The following is a 22,904-nucleotide window of genomic DNA, read 5'->3' as shown; positions in this document are numbered from 1 at the left end:
AAACCCTGCTATCCCAAGGAGCCCAAATACACAAGACAGAGGTGGCTGACCAGCAAAATCTCAACTTCAGCCTCAATAAAGTCCTCAAAGGTACAGACAGATGTGTAGATATGAAAGCCTATTCTAGCGTCTCAGGTTCAGATTATTTCTAGAAACATTAACGTTGATCATTATAGTTTCCTAACTGCACAATGCAAAGCTACTCTAGCATAGAACATAATGTTGTAGGCCCCAAATACAATCCTTTCACTAACCATATGGAAACCAATCAGAGGAGGCTGGTGGGAGGGAGCTAGAGGAGGATGTCATGGCTGGAATGGAATTGTTGGGACAGGATCAAGCACATGGCAATTACAATGAACCCGTCCTCCTATAGATCCTCCCACCAGCCTCCTCTGAACCCAACCTCTAAAAACAGATACCAGACACTGCCCTCAAAGTCAAAATCACAGGATCTTATGCTGCCACATTAAATTAATTACTACACGATTAGAAAACAGGGTTCCCATAGGATAAACCCTTTTTGGATCAGAGCAGAACCATTTTTGGTTCCATGTAGAACCCTACTTTTAGAAAGGTGTGTGTGTGTGTGTGTGTATGTGTGTGTGTGTGTGTGTGCGTGCGTGCGTTTGTGTGTGTATGTGTGTGTGTGTGTGTGTGTGTGTGTGTGTGTGTGTGTGTGTGTGCGTGCGTGCGTGCGTGTGCGTGTGCGTGTGTGTGTCGAGATACTCACTGGTTGTGTTTCCTGACATCTGGATGATGCATTTGCTGTCCTTCCCCATCTCTCTGGAGTTGAAGGGGCGGACCCGCACCGCCACCTTCACAGAAGCCCCGGACATGGTGCCTCCTGCCTGGGACCAGCCTGCTCTGAGCGCCTCTCAAAACGGGCCCAAACACAGGGCCTGGGAGATGGATAGCAACACCTGTAAAAGAAAATGGACAGTAGAAAATGAACAGTAGAAAAAGTCAAATCCTGTGTGTGTTAACGTTAACTATCTGTGAGCTTTTCCCACTGCTATCAACCCTGTCTCTGTTTTTAGTATTGATGTGATATAGTTATACCCTATTACTGTGACTGAACCCTACGATTGGTTTCCAGTTGATCACCACAGAGTCAAATAGAGCAACGCTAAGAATCGTAAACATTATACTGTTTCTCCATGGTGTGACCTTATCGTAAACATTATACTGTTTGTCCATGGTGTGACCTTGTCGTAAACATTATACTGTAGCTCCATGGTGTGACATTATCGTAAACATTATACTGTTTCTCCATGGTGTGACCTTGTCGTAAACATTATACTGTTTCTCCATGGTGTGACCTTATCGTAAACATTATACTGTTTCTCCATGGTGTGACCTTATCGTAAACATTATACTGTAGCTCCATGGTGTGACCTTATCGTAAACATTATATTGTAGCTCCATGGTGTGACCTTGTTGTAAACTTTATACTGTTTCTCCATGGTGTGACCTTGTCGTAAACATTATACTGTAGCTCCATGGTGTGACCTTATCGTAAACATTATACTGTAGCTCTATGGTGTGACCTTGTCGTAAACATTATACTGTAGCTCCATGGTGTGACCTTATCGTAAACATTATACTGTAGCTCCATGGTGTGACCTTATCGTAAACATTATACTGTAGCTCTATGGTGTGACCTTATCGTAAACATTATACTGTAGCTCCATGGTGTGACCTTATCGTAAACATTATACTGTAGCTCCATGGTGTGACCTTATCGTAAACATTATACTGTTTCTCCATGGTGTGACCTCGTCGTAAACATTATACTGTAGCTCCATGGTGTGACCTTGTCGTGAACATTATACTGTTTCTCCATGGTGTGACCTTATCGTAAACTTTATACTGTTTCTCCATGGTGTGACCTTATCGTAAACATTATACTGTAGCTCCATGGTGTGACCTTGTCGTAAACATTATACTGTTTCTCCATGGTGTGACCTTATCGTAAACATTATACTGTAGCTCTATGGTGTGACCTTGTCGTAAACATTATACTGTTTCTCCATGGTGTGACCTTGTCGTAAACATTATACTGTTTCTCCATGGTGTGACCTTGTTGTAAACATTATACTGTAGCTCCATGGTGTGACCTTGTCGTAAACATTATACTGTTTCTCCATGGTGTGACTTTATCGTAAACATTATACTGTAGCTCCATGGTGTGACCTTGTTGTAAACATTATACTGTAGCTCCATGGTGTGACCTTATCGTAAACATTATATTGTAGCTCCATGGTGTGACCTTGTTGTAAACTTTATACTGTTTCTCCATGGTGTGACCTTGTCGTAAACATTATACTGTAGCTCCATGGTGTGACCTTATCGTAAACATTATACTGTAGGTCTATGGTGTGACCTTGTCGTAAACATTATACTGTAGCTCCATGGTGTGACCTTATCGTAAACATTATACTGTAGCTCCATGGTGTGACCTTATCGTAAACATTATACTGTAGCTCTATGGTGTGACCTTATCGTAAACATTATACTGTAGCTCCATGGTGTGACCTTATCGTAAACATTATACTGTAGCTCCATGGTGTGACCTTATCGTAAACATTATACTGTTTCTCCATGGTGTGACCTCGTCGTAAACATTATACTGTAGCTCCATGGTGTTACCTTGTCGTAAACATTATACTGTTTCTCCATGGTGTGACCTTATCGTAAACTTTATACTGTTTCTCCATGGTGTGACCTTATCGTAAACATTATACTGTAGCTCCATGGTGTGACCTTGTCGTAAACATTATACTGTTTCTCCATGGTGTGACCTTATCGTAAACATTATACTGTAGCTCCATGGTGTGACCTTGTCGTAAACATTATACTGTTTCTCCATGGTGTGACCTTGTCGTAAACATTATACTGTTTCTCCATGGTGTGACCTTGTTGTAAACATTATACTGTAGCTCCATGGTGTGACCTTGTTGTAAACATTATACTGTTTCTCCATGGTGTGACCTTGTTGTAAACATTATACTGTAGCTCCATGGTGTGACCTTATCGTAACATTATACTGTAGCTCTATGGTGTGACCTTGTTGTAAACATTATACTGTAGCTCCATGGTGTGACCTTATCGTAAACATTATACTGTAGCTCTATGGTGTGACCTTATCGTAAACATTATACTGTAGCTCCATGGTGTGACCTTGTCGTAAACATTATACTGTAGATCCATGGTGTGACCTTATCGTAAACATTATACTGTAGCTCCATGGTGTGACCTTATCGTAAACATTATTCTGTAGCTCCATGGTGTGATCTTGTCGTAAACATTATACTGTAGCTCTATGGTGTGACCTTGTCGTAAACATTATACTGTAGCTCCATGTTGTGACCTTGTCATAAACATTATGCTGTAGCTCCATGGTGTGACCTTGTCGTAAACATTATACTGTAGCTCTATGGTGTGACCTTGTTGTAAACATTATACTGTAGCTCTATGGTGTGACCTTGTTGTAAACATTATACTGTAGCTCCATGGTGTGACCTTATCGTAAACATTATACTGTAGCTCTATGGTGTGACCTTATCGTAAACATTATACTGTAGCTCTATGGTGTGACCTTATCGTAAACATTATACTGTAGCTCTATGGTGTGACCTTATCGTAAACATTATACTGTAGCTCCATGGTGTGACCTTGTCGTAAACATTATACTGTAGCTCTATGGTGTGACCTTGTTGTAAACATTATACTGTAGCTCCATGGTGTGACCTTATCGTAAACATTATACTGTAGCTCCATGGTGTGACCTTGTCGTAAACATTATACTGTAGCTCCATGGTGTGACCTTATCGTAAACATTATACTGTAGCTCCATGGTGTGACCTTGTCGTAAACATTATACTGTTTCTCCACGGTGTGACCTTGTCGTAAACTTTATACTGTAGCTCCATGGTGTGACCTTATCGTAAACATTATACTGTTTCTCCATGGTGTGACCTTGTTGTAAACATTATACTGTAGCTCCATGGTGTGACCTTGTCGTAAACATTATACTGTAGATCCATGGTGTGACCTTATCGTAAACATTATACTGTAGCTCCATGGTGTGACCTTATCGTAAACATTATACTGTAGCTCCATGGTGTGACCTTATCGTAAACATTATACTGTAGCTCCATGGTGTGACCTTATCGTAAACATTATACTGTAGCTCTATGGTGTGACCTTATCGTAAACATTATACTGTAGCTCTATGGTGTGACCTTGTTGTAAACATTATACTGTAGCTCCATGGTGTGACCTTGTCGTAAACATTATACTGTAGCTCCATGGTGTGACCTTATCGTAAACATTATACTGTAGCTCCATGGTGTGATCTTGTCGTAAACATTATACTGTAGCTCTATGGTGTGACCTTGTCGTAAACATTATACTGTAGCTCCATGTTGTGACCTTGTCATAAACATTATGCTGTAGCTCCATGGTGTGACCTTATCGTAAACATTATACTGTAGCTCCATGGTGTGACCTTGTTGTAAACATTATACTGTAGCTCCATGGTGTGACCTTATCGTAAACATTATACTGTTTCTCCATGGTGTGACCTTATCGTAAACATTATACTGTAGCTCCATGGTGTGACCTTGTTGTAAACATTATACTGTAGCTCCATGGTGTGACCTTATCGTAAACATTATATTGTAGCTCCATGGTGTGACCTTGTTGTAAACTTTATACTGTTTCTCCATGGTGTGACCTTGTCGTAAACATTATACTGTAGCTCCATGGTGTGACCTTATCGTAAACATTATACTGTAGCTCTATGGTGTGACCTTGTCGTAAACATTATACTGTAGCTCCATGGTGTGACCTTATCGTAAACATTATACTGTAGCTCCATGGTGTGACCTTATCGTAAACATTATACTGTAGCTCTATGGTGTGACCTTATCGTAAACATTATACTGTAGCTCCATGGTGTGACCTTATCGTAAACATTATACTGTTTCTCCATGGTGTGACCTCGTCGTAAACATTATACTGTAGCTCCATGGTGTGACCTTGTCGTGAACATTATACTGTTTCTCCATGGTGTGACCTTATCGTAAACTTTATACTGTTTCTCCATGGTGTGACCTTATCGTAAACATTATACTGTAGCTCCATGGTGTGACCTTGTCGTAAACATTATACTGTTTCTCCATGGTGTGACCTTATCGTAAACATTATACTGTAGCTCTATGGTGTGACCTTGTCGTAAACATTATACTGTTTCTCCATGGTGTGACCTTGTCGTAAACATTATACTGTTTCTCCATGGTGTGACCTTGTTGTAAACATTATACTGTAGCTCCATGGTGTGACCTTGTCGTAAACATTATACTGTTTCTCCATGGTGTGACCTTATCGTAAACATTATACTGTAGCTCCATGGTGTGACCTTGTTGTAAACATTATACTGTAGCTCCATGGTGTGACCTTATCGTAAACATTATATTGTAGCTCCATGGTGTGACCTTGTTGTAAACTTTATACTGTTTCTCCATGGTGTGACCTTGTCGTAAACATTATACTGTAGCTCCATGGTGTGACCTTATCGTAAACATTATACTGTAGCTCCATGGTGTGACCTTGTTGTAAACTTTATACTGTTTCTCCATGGTGTGACCTTGTCGTAAACATTATACTGTAGCTCCATGGTGTGACCTTATCGTAAACATTATACTGTAGCTCTATGGTGTGACCTTGTCGTAAACATTATACTGTAGCTCCATGGTGTGACCTTATCGTAAACATTATACTGTAGCTCCATGGTGTGACCTTATCGTAAACATTATACTGTAGCTCTATGGTGTGACCTTATCGTAAACATTATACTGTAGCTCCATGGTGTGACCTTATCGTAAACATTATACTGTTTCTCCATGGTGTGACCTCGTCGTAAACATTATACTGTAGCTCCATGGTGTGACCTTGTCGTGAACATTATACTGTTTCTCCATGGTGTGACCTTATCGTAAACTTTATACTGTTTCTCCATGGTGTGACCTTATCGTAAACATTATACTGTAGCTCCATGGTGTGACCTTGTCGTAAACATTATACTGTTTCTCCATGGTGTGACCTTATCGTAAACATTATACTGTAGCTCTATGGTGTGACCTTGTCGTAAACATTATACTGTTTCTCCATGGTGTGACCTTGTCGTAAACATTATACTGTTTCTCCATGGTGTGACCTTGTTGTAAACATTATACTGTAGCTCCATGGTGTGACCTTGTCGTAAACATTATACTGTTTCTCCATGGTGTGACCTTATCGTAAACATTATACTGTAGCTCCATGGTGTGACCTTGTTGTAAACATTATACTGTAGCTCCATGGTGTGACCTTATCGTAAACATTATATTGTAGCTCCATGGTGTGACCTTGTTGTAAACTTTATACTGTTTCTCCATGGTGTGACCTTGTCGTAAACATTATACTGTAGCTCCATGGTGTGACCTTATCGTAAACATTATACTGTAGGTCTATGGTGTGACCTTGTCGTAAACATTATACTGTAGCTCCATGGTGTGACCTTATCGTAAACATTATACTGTAGCTCCATGGTGTGACCTTATCGTAAACATTATACTGTAGCTCTATGGTGTGACCTTATTGTAAACATTATACTGTAGCTCCATGGTGTGACCTTATCGTAAACATTATACTGTAGCTCCATGGTGTGACCTTATCGTAAACATTATACTGTTTCTCCATGGTGGGACCTCGTCGTAAACATTATACTGTAGCTCCATGGTGTTACCTTGTCGTAAACATTATACTGTTTCTCCATGGTGTGACCTTATCGTAAACTTTATACTGTTTCTCCATGGTGTGACCTTATCGTAAACATTATACTGTAGCTCCATGGTGTGACCTTGTCGTAAACATTATACTGTTTCTCCATGGTGTGACCTTATCGTGAACATTATACTGTAGCTCCATGGTGTGACCTTGTCGTAAACATTATACTGTTTCTCCATGGTGTGACCTTGTCGTAAACATTATACTGTTTCTCCATGGTGTGACCTTGTTGTAAACATTATACTGTAGCTCCATGGTGTGACCTTGTTGTAAACATTATACTGTTTCTCCATGGTGTGACCTTGTTGTAAACATTATACTGTAGCTCCATGGTGTGACCTTATCGTAAACATTATACTGTAGCTCTATGGTGTGACCTTGTTGTAAACATTATACTGTAGCTCCATGGTGTGACCTTATCGTAAACATTATACTGTAGCTCTATGGTGTGACCTTATCGTAAACATTATACTGTAGCTCCATGGTGTGACCTTGTCGTAAACATTATACTGTAGATCCATGGTGTGACCTTATCGTAAACATTATACTGTAGCTCCATGGTGTGACCTTATCGTAAACATTATTCTGTAGCTCCATGGTGTGATCTTGTCGTAAACATTATACTGTAGCTCTATGGTGTGACCTTGTCGTAAACATTATACTGTAGCTCCATGTTGTGACCTTGTCATAAACATTATTCTGTAGCTCCATGGTGTGACCTTGTCGTAAACATTATACTGTAGCTCTATGGTGTGACCTTGTTGTAAACATTATACTGTAGCTCTATGGTGTGACCTTGTTGTAAACATTATACTGTAGCTCCATGGTGTGACCTTATCGTAAACATTATACTGTAGCTCTATGGTGTGACCTTATCGTAAACATTATACTGTAGCTCTATGGTGTGACCTTATCGTAAACATTATACTGTAGCTCTATGGTGTGACCTTATCGTAAACATTATACTGTAGCTCCATGGTGTGACCTTGTCGTAAACATTATACTGTAGCTCTATGGTGTGACCTTGTTGTAAACATTATACTGTAGCTCCATGGTGTGACCTTATCGTAAACATTATACTGTAGCTCCATGGTGTGACCTTGTCGTAAACATTATACTGTAGCTCCATGGTGTGACCTTATCGTAAACATTATACTGTAGCTCCATGGTGTGACCTTGTCGTAAACATTATACTGTTTCTCCACGGTGTGACCTTGTCGTAAACTTTATACTGTAGCTCCATGGTGTGACCTTATCGTAAACATTATACTGTTTCTCCATGGTGTGACCTTGTTGTAAACATTATACTGTAGCTCCATGGTGTGACCTTGTCGTAAACATTATACTGTAGATCCATGGTGTGACCTTATCGTAAACATTATACTGTAGCTCCATGGTGTGACCTTATCGTAAACATTATACTGTAGCTCCATGGTGTGACCTTATCGTAAACATTATACTGTAGCTCCATGGTGTGACCTTATCGTAAACATTATACTGTAGCTCTATGGTGTGACCTTATCGTAAACATTATACTGTAGCTCTATGGTGTGACCTTGTTGTAAACATTATACTGTAGCTCCATGGTGTGACCTTGTCGTAAACATTATACTGTAGCTCCATGGTGTGACCTTATCGTAAACATTATACTGTAGCTCCATGGTGTGATCTTGTCGTAAACATTATACTGTAGCTCTATGGTGTGACCTTGTCGTAAACATTATACTGTAGCTCCATGTTGTGACCTTGTCATAAACATTATGCTGTAGCTCCATGGTGTGACCTTGTCGTAAACATTATACTGTAGCTATATGGTGTGACCTTGTTGTAAACATTATACTGTAGCTCTATGGTGTGACCTTGTCGTAAACATTATACTGTAGCTCCATGGTGTGACCTTGTCGTAAACATTATACTGTAGCTCTATGGTGTGACCTTGTTGTAAACATTATACTGTAGCTCCATGGTGTGACCTTATCGTAAACATTATACTGTAGCTCTATGGTGTGACCTTATCGTAAACATTATACTGTAGCTCTATGGTGTGACCTTATCGTAAACATTATACTGTAGCTCTATGGTGTGACCTTATCGTAAACATTATACCGTAGCTCCATGGTGTGACCTTGTCGTAAACATTATACTGTAGCTCTATGGTGTGACCTTGTTGTAAACATTATACTGTAGCTCCATGGTGTGACCTTATCGTAAACATTATACTGTAGCTCTATGGTGTGACCTTGTCGTAAACATTATACTGTAGCTCCATGGTGTGACCTTATTGTAAACATTATACTGTAGCTCTATGGTGTGACCTTGTTGTAAACATTATACTGTAGCTCCATGGTGTGACCTTATCGTAAACATTATACTGTAGCTCTATGGTGTGACCTTATCGTAAACATTATACTGTAGCTCCATGGTGTGACCTTGTCGTAAACATTATACTGTAGCTCCATGGTGTGACCTTATCGTAAACATTATACTGTAGCTCCATGGTGTGACCTTGTCGTAAACATTATACTGTTTCTCCACGGTGTGACCTTGTCGTAAACTTTATACTGTAGCTCCATGGTGTGACCTTATCGTAAACATTATACTGTAGCTCCATGGTGTGACCTTATCGTAAACATTATACTGTAGCTCCATGGTGTGACCTTATCGTAAACATTATACTGTAGCTGCATGGTGTGACCTTATCCTAAACATTATACTGTTTCTCCATGGTGTGACCTTATCGTAAACATTATACTATAGCTCCATGGTGTGACCTTATCGTAAACATTATACTGTAGCTCTATGGTGTGACCTTGTTGTAAACATTATACTGTAGCTCCATGGTGTGACCTTATCGTAAACATTATACTGTAGCTCCATGGTGTGACCTTATCGTAAACATTATACTGTAGCTCTATGGTGTGACCTTATCGTAAACATTATACTGTAGCTCTATGGTGTGACCTTGTCGTAAACATTATACTGTAGCTCTATGGTGTGACCTTGTTGTAAACATTATACTGTAGCTCTATGGTGTGACCTTATCGTAAACATTATACTGTAGCTCCATGGTGTGACCTTGTTGTAAACATTATACTGTAGCTCTATGGTGTGACCTTGTCGTAAACATTATACTGTTTCTCCATGGTGTGACCTTGTTGTAAACATTATACTGTAGCTCCATGGTGTGACCTTGTTGTAAACATTATACTGTAGCTCCATGGTGTGACCTTATCGTAAACATTATACTGTAGCTCCATGGTGTGACCTTGTCGTAAACATTATACTGTAGCTCTATGGTGTGACCTTGTCGTAAACATTATACTGTAGCTCCATGGTGTGACCTTATCGTAAACATTATACTGTAGCTCCATGGTGTGACGTTATCGTAAACATTATACTGTAGCTCCATGGTGTGACCTTATCGTAAACATTATACTGTAGTTCCATGGTGTGACCTTATCGTAAACATTATACTGTAGCTCTATGGTTTGACCTTGTTGTAAACATTATACTGTAGCTCCATGGTGTGACCTTATCGTAAACATTATACTGTAGCTCCACGGTGTGACCTTGTCGTAAACTTTATACTGTAGCTCCATGGTGTGACCTTATCGTAAACATTATACTGTAGCTCCATGGTGTGACCTTGTCGTAAACATTATACTGTTTCTCCATGGTGTGATCTTGTCGTAAACTTTATACTGTAGCTCCATGGCGTGACCTTATCGTAAACATTATACTGTAGCTCCATGTTGTGACCTTATCGTAAACATTATACTGTAGCTCCATGGTGTGACCTTGTTGTAAACATTATACTGTTTCTCAATGGTGTGACCTTGTTGTAAACATTATACTGTTTCTCCATGGTGTGACCTTGTTGTAAACATTATACTGTAGCTCCATGGTGTGACCTTGTCCTAAACATTATACTGTAGATCCATGGTGTGACCTTATCGTAAACATTATACTGTAGCTCCATGGTGTGACCTTATCGTAAACATTATACTGTAGCTCCATGGTGTGACCTTATCGTAAACATTATACTGTAGCTCCATGGTGTGACCTTATCGTAAACATTATACTGTAGCTCTATGGTGTGACCTTATCGTAAACATTATACTTTAGCTCTATGGTGTGACCTTGTTGTAAACATTATACTGTAGCTCCATGGTGTGACCTTGTCGTAAACATTATACTGTAGCTCCATGGTGTGACCTTATCGTAAACATTATACTGTAGCTCCATGGTGTGATCTTGTCGTAAACATTATACTGTAGTTCTATGGTGTGACCTTGTCGTAAACATTATACTGTAGCTCCATGGTGTGACCTTATCGTAAACATTATACTGTAGCTCTATGGTGTGACCTTATCGTAAACATTATACTGTAGCTCTATGGTGTGACCTTGTTGTAAACATTATACTGTAGCTCCATGGTGTGACCTTGTCGTAAACATTATACTGTAGCTCCATGGTGTGACCTTATCGTAAACATTATACTGTAGCTCCATGGTGTGATCTTGTCGTAAACATTATACTGTAGCTCTATGGTGTGACCTTGTCGTAAACATTATACTGTAGCTCCATGTTGTGACCTTGTCATAAACATTATGCTGTAGCTCCATGGTGTGACCTTGTCGTAAACATTATACTGTAGCTATATGGTGTGACCTTGTTGTAAACATTATACTGTAGCTCTATGGTGTGACCTTGTCGTAAACATTATACTGTAGCTCCATGGTGTGACCTTGTCGTAAACATTATACTGTAGCTCTATGGTGTGACCTTGTTGTAAACATTATACTGTAGCTCCATGGTGTGACCTTATCGTAAACATTATACTGTAGCTCTATGGTGTGACCTTATCGTAAACATTATACTGTAGCTCTATGGTGTGACCTTATCGTAAACATTATACTGTAGCTCTATGGTGTGACCTTATCGTAAACATTATACCGTAGCTCCATGGTGTGACCTTGTCGTAAACATTATACTGTAGCTCTATGGTGTGACCTTGTTGTAAACATTATACTGTAGCTCCATGGTGTGACCTTATCGTAAACATTATACTGTAGCTCTATGGTGTGACCTTGTCGTAAACATTATACTGTAGCTCCATGGTGTGACCTTATTGTAAACATTATACTGTAGCTCTATGGTGTGACCTTGTTGTAAACATTATACTGTAGCTCCATGGTGTGACCTTATCGTAAACATTATACTGTAGCTCTATGGTGTGACCTTATCGTAAACATTATACTGTAGCTCCATGGTGTGACCTTGTCGTAAACATTATACTGTAGCTCCATGGTGTGACCTTATCGTAAACATTATACTGTAGCTCCATGGTGTGACCTTGTCGTAAACATTATACTGTTTCTCCACGGTGTGACCTTGTCGTAAACTTTATACTGTAGCTCCATGGTGTGACCTTATCGTAAACATTATACTGTAGCTCCATGGTGTGACCTTATCGTAAACATTATACTGTAGCTCCATGGTGTGACCTTATCGTAAACATTATACTGTAGCTGCATGGTGTGACCTTATCCTAAACATTATACTGTTTCTCCATGGTGTGACCTTATCGTAAACATTATACTATAGCTCCATGGTGTGACCTTATCGTAAACATTATACTGTAGCTCTATGGTGTGACCTTGTTGTAAACATTATACTGTAGCTCCATGGTGTGACCTTATCGTAAACATTATACTGTTTCTCCATGGTGTGACCTTGTCGTAAACATTATACTGTAGCTCTATGGTGTGACCTTATCGTAAACATTATACTGTAGCTCTATGGTGTGACCTTGTCGTAAACATTATACTGTAGCTCTATGGTGTGACCTTGTTGTAAACATTATACTGTAGCTCTATGGTGTGACCTTATCGTAAACATTATACTGTAGCTCCATGGTGTGACCTTGTTGTAAACATTATACTGTAGCTCTATGGTGTGACCTTGTCGTAAACATTATACTGTTTCTCCATGGTGTGACCTTGTTGTAAACATTATACTGTAGCTCCATGGTGTGACCTTATCGTAAACATTATACTGTAGCTCTATGGTGTGACCTTGTTGTAAACATTATACTGTAGCTCCATGGTGTGACCTTATCGTAAACATTATACTGTTTCTCCATGGTGTGACCTTGTCGTAAACATTATACTGTAGCTCTATGGTGTGACCTTATCGTAAACATTATACTGTAGCTCTATGGTGTGACCTTGTCGTAAACATTATACTGTAGCTCTATGGTGTGACCTTGTTGTAAACATTATACTGTAGCTCTATGGTGTGACCTTATCGTAAACATTATACTGTAGCTCCATGGTGTGACCTTGTTGTAAACATTATACCGTAGCTCTATGGTGTGACCTTGTCGTAAACATTATACTGTTTCTCCATGGTGTGACCTTGTTGTAAACATTATACTGTAGCTCCATGGTGTGACCTTGTTGTAAACATTATACTGTAGCTCCATGGTGTGACCTTATCGTAAACATTATACTGTAGCTCCATGGTGTGACCTTGTCGTAAACATTATACTGTAGCTCTATGGTGTGACCTTGTCGTAAACATTATACTGTAGCTCCATGGTGTGACCTTATCGTAAACATTATACTGTAGCTCCATGGTGTGACGTTATCGTAAACATTATACTGTAGCTCCATGGTGTGACCTTATCGTAAACATTATACTGTAGTTCCATGGTGTGACCTTATCGTAAACATTATACTGTAGCTCCATGTTGTGACCTTATCGTAAACATTATACTGTAGCTCCATGGTGTGACCTTGTCGTAAACATTATACTGTAGCTCCATGGTGTGACCTTGTTGTAAACATTATACTGTTTCTCCATGGTGTGACCTTATCGTAAACATTATACTGTAGCTCCATGGTGTGACCTTATCTTAAACATTATACTGTAGCTCTATGGTGTGACCTTGTTGTAAACATTATACTGTAGCTCCATGGTGTGACCTTATCGTAAACATTATACTGTAGCTCCACGGTGTGACCTTGTCGTAAACTTTATACTGTAGCTCCATGGTGTGACCTTATCGTAAACATTATACTGTAGCTCCATGGTGTGACCTTGTCGTAAACATTATACTGTTTCTCCATGGTGTGATCTTGTCGTAAACTTTATACTGTAGCTCCATGGCGTGACCTTATCGTAAACATTATACTGTAGCTCCATGTTGTGACCTTATCGTAAACATTATACTGTAGCTCCATGGTGTGACCTTGTTGTAAACATTATACTGTAGCTCCATGGTGTGACCTTGTTGTAAACATTATACTGTAGCTCCATGGTGTGACCTTGTCGTAAACATTATACTGTAGCTCCATGGTGTGACCTTGTCGTAAACATTATACTGTTTCTCAATGGTGTGACCTTGTTGTAAACATTATACTGTTTCTCCATGGTGTGACCTTGTTGTAAACATTATACTGTAGCTCCATGGTGTGACCTTGTCCTAAACATTATACTGTAGATCCATGGTGTGACCTTATCGTAAACATTATACTGTAGCTCCATGGTGTGACCTTATCGTAAACATTATACTGTAGCTCCATGGTGTGACCTTATCGTAAACATTATACTGTAGCTCCATGGTGTGACCTTATCGTAAACATTATACTGTAGCTCTATGGTGTGACCTTATCGTAAACATTATACTTTAGCTCTATGGTGTGACCTTGTTGTAAACATTATACTGTAGCTCCATGGTGTGACCTTGTCGTAAACATTATACTGTAGCTCCATGGTGTGACCTTATCGTAAACATTATACTGTAGCTCCATGGTGTGATCTTGTCGTAAACATTATACTGTAGTTCTATGGTGTGACCTTGTCGTAAACATTATACTGTAGCTCCATGTTGTGACCTTGTCATAAACATTATGCTGTAGCTCCATGGTGTGACCTTGTTGTAAACATTATACTGTAGCTCTATGGTGTGACCTTGTTGTAAACATTATACTGTAGCTCTATGGTGTGACCTTGTCGTAAACATTATACTGTAGCTCCATGGTGTGACCTTGTCGTAAACATTATACTGTAGCTCTATGGTGTGACCTTGTTGTAAACATTATACTGTAGCTCCATGGTGTGACCTTATCGTAAACATTATACTGTAGCTCTATGGTGTGACCTTATCGTAAACATTATACTGTAGCTCTATGGTGTGACCTTATCGTAAACATTATACTGTAGCTCTATGGTGTGACCTTGTTGTAAACATTATACTGTAGCTCCATGGTGTGACCTTATCGTAAACATTATACTGTAGCTCTATGGTGTGACCTTGTTGTAAACATTATACTGTAGCTCCATGGTGTGACCTTATCGTAAACATTATACTGTAGCTCTATGGTGTGACCTTATCGTAAACATTATACTGTAGCTCCATGGTGTGACCTTGTCGTAAAGATTATACTGTAGCTCCATGGTGTGACCTTATCGTAAACATTATACTGTAGCTCCATGGTGTGACCTTGTCGTAAACATTATACTGTTTCTCCACGGTGTGACCTTGTCGTAAACTTTATACTGTAGCTCCATGGTGTGACCTTATCGTAAACATTATACTGTAGCTCCATGGTGTGACCTTATCGTAAACATTATACTGTAGCTCCATGGTGTGACCTTATCGTAAACATTATACTGTAGCTGCATGGTGTGACCTTATCCTAAACATTATACTGTTTCTCCATGGTGTGACCTTATCGTAAACATTATACTGTAGCTCCATGGTGTGACCTTATCGTAAACATTATACTGTAGCTCTATGGTGTGACCTTGTTGTAAACATTATGCTGTAGCTCCATGGTGTGACCTTATCGTAAACATTATACTGTTTCTCCATGGTGTGACCTTGTCGTAAACATTATACTGTAGCTCTATTGTGTGACCTTATCGTAAACATTATACTGTAGCTCTATGGTGTGACCTTGTCGTAAACATTATACTGTAGCTCTATGGTGTGACCTTGTTGTAAACATTATACTGTAGCTCTATGGTGTGACCTTATCGTAAACATTACACTGTAGCTCCATGGTGTGACCTTGTTGTAAACATTATACTGTAGCTCTATGGTGTGACCTTGTCGTAAACATTATACTGTTTCTCCATGGTGTGACCTTGTTGTAAACATTATACTGTAGCTCCATGGTGTGACCTTGTTGTAAACATTATACTGTAGCTCCATGGTGTGACCTTATCGTAAACATTATACTGTAGCTCCATGGTGTGACCTTGTCGTAAACATTATACTGTAGCTCTATGGTGTGACCTTGTCGTAAACATTATACTGTAGCTCCATGGTGTGACCTTATCGTAAACATTATACTGTAGCTCCATGGTGTGACCTTATCGTAAACATTATACTGTAGCTCCATGGTGTGACCTTGTCGTAAACATTATACTGTAGCTCCATGGTGTGACCTTGTTGTAAACATTATACTGTTTCTCCATGGTGTGACCTTATCGTAAACATTATACTGTAGCTCCATGGTGTGACCTTATCGTAAACATTATACTGTAGCTCTATGGTGTGACCTTGTTGTAAACATTATACTGTAGCTCCATGGTGTGACGTTATCGTAAACATTATACTGTAGCTCCATGGTGTGACCTTGTCGTAAACTTTATACTCTAGCTCCATGGTGTGACCTTATCGTAAACATTATACTGTAGCTCCATGGTGTGACCTTGTCGTAAACATTATACTGTTTCTCCATGGTGTGACCTTGTCGTAAACTTTATACTGTAGCTCCATGGCGTGACCTTATCGTAAACATTATACTGTAGCTCCATGTTGTGACCTTATCGTAAACATTATACTGTAGCTCCATGGTGTGACCTTGTTGTAAACATTATACTGTAGCTCCATGGTGTGACCTTGTCGTAAACATTATACTGTAGCTCCATGGTGTGACCTTGTCGTAAACATTATACTGTTTCTCCATGGTGTGACCTTGTTGTAAACATTATACTGTAGCTCCATGGTGTGACCTTGTCGTAAACATTATACTGTTTCTCCATGGTGTGACCTTATCGTAAACATTATACTGTAGCTCCATGGTGTGACCTTATCGTAAACATTATACTGTAGCCCCATTGTGTGACCTTATCGTAAACATTATACTGTTTCTCCATGGTGTGACCTTGTCGTAAACATTATACTGTAGCTCCATGGTGTGACCTTGTCGTAAACATTATACTGTTTCTCCATGGTGTGACCTTATCGTAAACATTATACTGTAGCTCCATGTTGTGACCTTGTCGTAAACATTATACTGTAGCTCCATGGTGTGACCTTGTCGTAAACATTATACTGTTTCTCCATGGTGTGACCTTATCGTAAACATTATACTGTAGCTCTATGGTGTGACCTTATCGTAAACATTATACTGTAGCTCTATGGTGTGACCTTATCGTAAACATTATACTGTAGCTCCATGGTGTGACCTTGTCGTAAACATTATACTGTAGCTCTATGGTGTGACCTTGTTGTAAACATTATACTGTAGCTCCATGGTGTGACCTTATCGTAAACATGATACTGTAGCTCCATGGTGTGACCTTATCGTAAACATTATACTGTTTCTCCATGGTGTGACCTTATCGTAAACATTATACTGTAGCTCCACAGTGTTTCATGTTCACCTTGCGTGACTTTGCACCACTATTACACCAGGATATCTGCATCCCAAATGGCATCCTATTCCCTATGTAGTGCACTACTTTAGACCAGGGCCCCATAGGGGTCTCTAATCAAAAGTAGTGCACTATAAAGGCAATAGGGTGCCATTTGGCCCGCAGGTCAGATCACAAAGCCCTTCTGCTGCGTTTCCATTAACAGGAAGGAGGTATAGTGATTCAAGAAACCTCTTCTCCTGGAAGGATAAAGCTCATAAATTACATTAGATCAGCTACAGTAGCTAAGATCCTTGATCACTAAAGATGTAGTACTCCCTCCCTCTGCTCTGTCCGTTAATATCACTATGGCAACCTACTCCTCCGAGAGTCATCGAGCACTCTCAAATCTATAATCTTATTTAAGGGTGATGACCACTGAATTGTAAGAGAGCAGAGAGAGAGAGAGAGAGAGAGAGTATAAACATATGTTTCCCATGCTAATAAAACGTAAAACCTCAAATAATGCATGCAGAGCAGAATTAGGCCGATACCCGCTAATTATCAAAATCCAGAAAAGAGCCGTTAAATTCTATAACCATCTAAAAGGAAGCAATTCCCAAACCTTCCATAACAAAGCCATCATCTACTGAGAGATGAACCTGGAGAAGAGTCATGGGGCTCTGTTTACAAACACAAACACACCCCACAGAGCCCCAGGTCAGCAACACAAGTAGACCCAACAAAATCATGAGAAATCCAAAAGATTTGACACATTGAAAAGAATTAACAAAAAAACTGAGCAAACTAGAATGCTATTTGGCCCTAAACAGAGATTATACGGTGGCAGAATACCTGACCACTGTGAATGACCCAAACTTAAGGAAAGCTTTGACTATGTATAGACTCAGTGTGCATAGCCTTGCTATTGAGAAAGGCCATCGTAGGCAGACCTGGCTCTCAAGAGAAGACAGGCTATGTGCACACTGCCCACAAAACGAGGTGGAAACTGAGCTGCACATCCTAACCTCCTGCCCAATGTATGATCATATTAGAGACACATACAGTGCCTTCGGAAAGTATTCAGACCCCTTGACTTTGTCCACATTTTGTTACGTTACAGCCTTATTCTAAAATGGATTAAACAGAAACAAATCCTCATCAATCCACACACACCCCATAATGACACACTACCCCATAATGACACAATACCCATAATGACACAATACCCCATAATGACACACTACATGAGTGAGTCATTATGGGGTATTGAGTCATTATGGGGTATTGAGTCATTATGGGGTAGTATGTCATTATGGGGTAGTGAGTCATTATGGGGTAGTGTGTCATTATGGGGTAGTGAGTCATTATGGGGTGTTGAGTCATTATGGGGTAGTATGTCATTATGGGGTAGTGAGTCATTATGGGGTAGTGTGTCATTATGGGGTAGTGAGTCATTATGGGGTAGTGAGTCATTATGGGGTATTGAGTCATTATGGGGTAGTGTATTTAGATTGATTGGGGGAATTTAAATACATTTTAGAATAACGCAGTAACCTAACAAAATGTGGAAAAAGGGGTCTGAATATGTTCCCGAAGGCACTGGATTCCCCTCAGATTACACAGACCCACAAAGAATTCAACAACACATCCAATTTTGATAAACTCCCATATCTACTGGGTGAAATACCACAGTGTACCATCACAGCAGCAAGATTTGTGACCTGTTGCCATATTGATTTATCTTCCCTTTTGTAGTTGAACTCTTTGCACATCGCTACAACAATATAGACATAATATGACATTTGAAATGTCTTAAATTGAATTAAATTGAGAAAGAAACACAGACAGATGGAGAGAGACAGAGAAACAGAGAGAGAGAGAGAAAGAAACAGAGAGAGAGAGAGAAAGAAACAGAGAGAGAAAGAGAGAGAGAAACAGAGAGAGAGAGAAAGAAACAGAGAGAGAGAGAGAAAGAAAGAAAGAAAGAAAGAGAGAGAGAGAGAGAGAGAGAGAGAGAGAGAGAGAGAGAGAGAGAGACAGAGAGAGAGAGAGAGAAAGGAAAATGAGTGACAACGGAACCTGTCTAATCTCAGAACCCAGACCCAAATCTCATGTCAACTGGCCAGCTACTTAATTTGTGTTTAATCGCGAGAGACCTGTCATTCAATTAAATCCATCTGTGTACAAACAAGGCCTCACATCCCCTGGCCCAGACCACCACCAGTGGGCTACAATAGAGGGCGCCTGACTGTGTGGCTGTCTCATGAAAGGAGCATGCATGGTCAGCTCCAGCCGAGGGGAGATGGGAACCTAGCCTAGCGACAACAATAGAAGTGCAGCCACAGCTGAATGACAGGCCGCTTCCTAGGATTACCCTGGTCCAATGACACAGAGACAGACCAGTCAGTCAATCAGTCAGTCAATCAGTCACCCTGGTCCAATAACACAGAGACAGACCAGTCAGTCAATCAGTCAGTCAGTCAGTCAGTCAGTCAGTCACACTAGCCCAATAACACAGAGACAGACCAGTCAATCAGTCAGTCAGTCAGTCAGTGAGTCAGTCAGCCAGCAAGTCACACTAGCTCAATAACACAGAGACAGACCAGTCAATCAGTCAGTCAGTCAATCAGTCAGTCAGTCAATCAGTCAGTCAGTCAGTCAATCAGTCAGTGAGTCAGTCAGCCAGTCAGCCAGCAAGTCACACTAGCCCAATAACACAGAGACAGACCAGTCAATCAGTCAGTCAGTCAGTCAGTCAGTCATAACACAACAGACTAGACCAGACCGTCCGTCAGTCAGTCAGTCACAACAGACATAGACTAGACCAGTCAGTCACAACAGACATAGACTAGACCAGTCAGTCACAACAGACTAGACCAGTCAGTCACAACAGACACAGTGCAGATCAGGGTTCAAGACTGGGAGAATACAGGACCTGTAAATAATTTCTGGATAGGATATAATCATATTTCTATAGCAATTAGTTATCAATGAGTTACATACAGTAGGATTACATGCTCAGCTGTCTCTGTAAGGGACTATATTGCATTTCACAGTGTATTTTGACATACTATATTTGGAGATGTGTTTGTGTGCTGTTGAAATCAATGAAAAACCATTAAAAGGCATTATAATAGTGAACGATAATTCACCAGCCTCCCTGTTCGCGTCATTAATATGACCTACTGTTTGACACTATGACAAAATATCTAAAATAATGTTTGGATTTGACGTATAGAATCATAAGCACAATACTAATAGGCCTATAACATATTGGTATAAACACTAATATCACCATGACGGTGGTTGGTGTAAAAACTGCACCGCCACACAAGGCGTAGTTCCTTTCTCCTCATTGGCTGCCCCCTAAGGCCCCTATGGTGTCGGGAACACAAATCAGGATATAAATAGCCTTCAAGTTACCCGACCAGTTCCCAATGTTAAACCATTACCATATCCAAATATAACCTAGTCTATTAATATTTTACTGAGTATGGAATAAAAAAATAAAAACAATTGGAATCATTGTAATCGATTTCCACCATAACACCATAATATCACCATAACATCACCATAACACCATAATATCACCATAATATCACCATATCACCATAATATCACCATAATATCACCATATCACCATATCACCATATCACCATAACATCACCATAATATCACCATAATATCACCATAATATCACCATAACTCCATAATATCACCATAACATCACCATAATATCACCATAACACCACCATAACACCATAACATCACCATAACAACATAATATCACCATAACTCCATAATATCACCATAACATCACCATAACACCATAATATCACCATAACTCCATATCACCATAATATCACCATAACACCATAATATCACCATAATATCACCATATCACCATATCACCACATCACCATAACATCACCATAACAACATAATATCACCATAACTCCATAATATCACCATAATATCACCATAACACCATAATATCACCATATCACCATAATTTCACCATAACACCATAATATCACCATGATATCACCATATCACCATAACATCACCATAACATCACCATATCACCATGCTATCACCATAATATCACCATAATATCACCATATCACCATAATATCACCATGATATCACCATAACACCATAACACCACAATATCACCATAACACCATAACATCACCATAATATCACCATAACATCACCATAATATCACCATAATATCACCATAACACCATAACATCACCATAATATCACCATAATATCACCATAATATCACCATAACACCATAACATCACCATAACACCATAACACCATAATAACACCATAATATTACCATAACACCGTAACACCATAATATCACCATAACACCATAATATCACCAACACCATAATATCACCATAATATCAACATAACACCATAACACCATAACACCATAACACCATAATATCACCATAACACCATAACACCATAACACCATAATAACACCATAATAACACCATAACACCATAATAACACCATAATATCACCATAACACCATAACACCATAATATCACCATAACACCATAATATCACCAACACCATAATATCACCATAATATCACCATAACACCATAATAACACCATAATAACACCATAACACCATAATATCACCATAACACCATATCATCATAACACCATACCACCAGGCTATTATCTGCTCGGCCTGCGTGTAGGCTTAACCTGACATGAGGTGGGTAGTCCATTTGACTATTTGACTGCCATTTTATAGAAATACTGTAATAATGAGGTTATTAGCACAGGCTTTTGATTTGAATAAACTTTGTTATTACTGTTAGGATGCTGTGTGAAATAAGACTCAGATGCACAGGCTATGCATCATATGAGTTTATCATATGTTAGCCTATCTACAATGTACTCCCTGCATCATTTCTGTCATACACTCTTAGGAAAAAGAGTTCCTAAAAGGTTCTTTGGATGTCCCCGTTGGAGAACCCTTTTGGGTTCCAGGTAGAACCCTTTTTTGGGTTCCAGGTAGAACCATTTTGGGTTCCAGGTAGAACCCTTTTGGGTTCCAGGTAGAACCCTTTTTTGGGTTCCAGGTAGAACCATTTTGGGTTCCAGGTAGAACCCTTTTTTGGGTTCCAGGTAGAACCCTTTCCACAGAGGGTTCTACATTGAACCCAAAAAGAGTTCAACCTAGAAACAAATGTTGTTCTTCCTGGAACCATGAAGGGTTCTTCAAAGGGTTCTCCTACGGGGACATTTTAGGTTCTAGATAGCACCTTTTTTTCTACTAGTGTAGGCTACAACACATCCCTGTAGCCTATTTGAAATGGACATTTCAGGATAATTCATGACTATTGTATGATGTCGGGCCGGGCCACAGGCACAATTCATTCG

General features: G+C 39.6%; 1 protein-coding gene across 1 annotated transcript in view; it reads right to left on the bottom strand.

Moving 5' to 3' along the window:
- The window catches only part of kif1aa (kinesin family member 1Aa), a 149,297-nt gene that overhangs the window by 125,637 nt on the left and 756 nt on the right, over positions 1–22,904 (bottom strand). The window contains exon 2 of the mRNA XM_036978922.1: positions 734–923. Within this exon, the coding sequence (XP_036834817.1) occupies positions 734–839 (106 nt within the window). The 5' untranslated portion in view covers positions 840–923. The remainder of the gene's footprint in view (positions 1–733; positions 924–22,904) is intronic.

This window comes from Oncorhynchus mykiss, chromosome 5 (genome assembly GCF_013265735.2).
Source record: "Oncorhynchus mykiss isolate Arlee chromosome 5, USDA_OmykA_1.1, whole genome shotgun sequence".
Classification (NCBI taxonomy): Eukaryota; Metazoa; Chordata; class Actinopteri; order Salmoniformes; family Salmonidae; genus Oncorhynchus; species Oncorhynchus mykiss.
The sequence above is the reverse complement of the archived record's forward strand: the minus strand, read 5'-3'. Positions and strand labels throughout refer to the sequence as shown.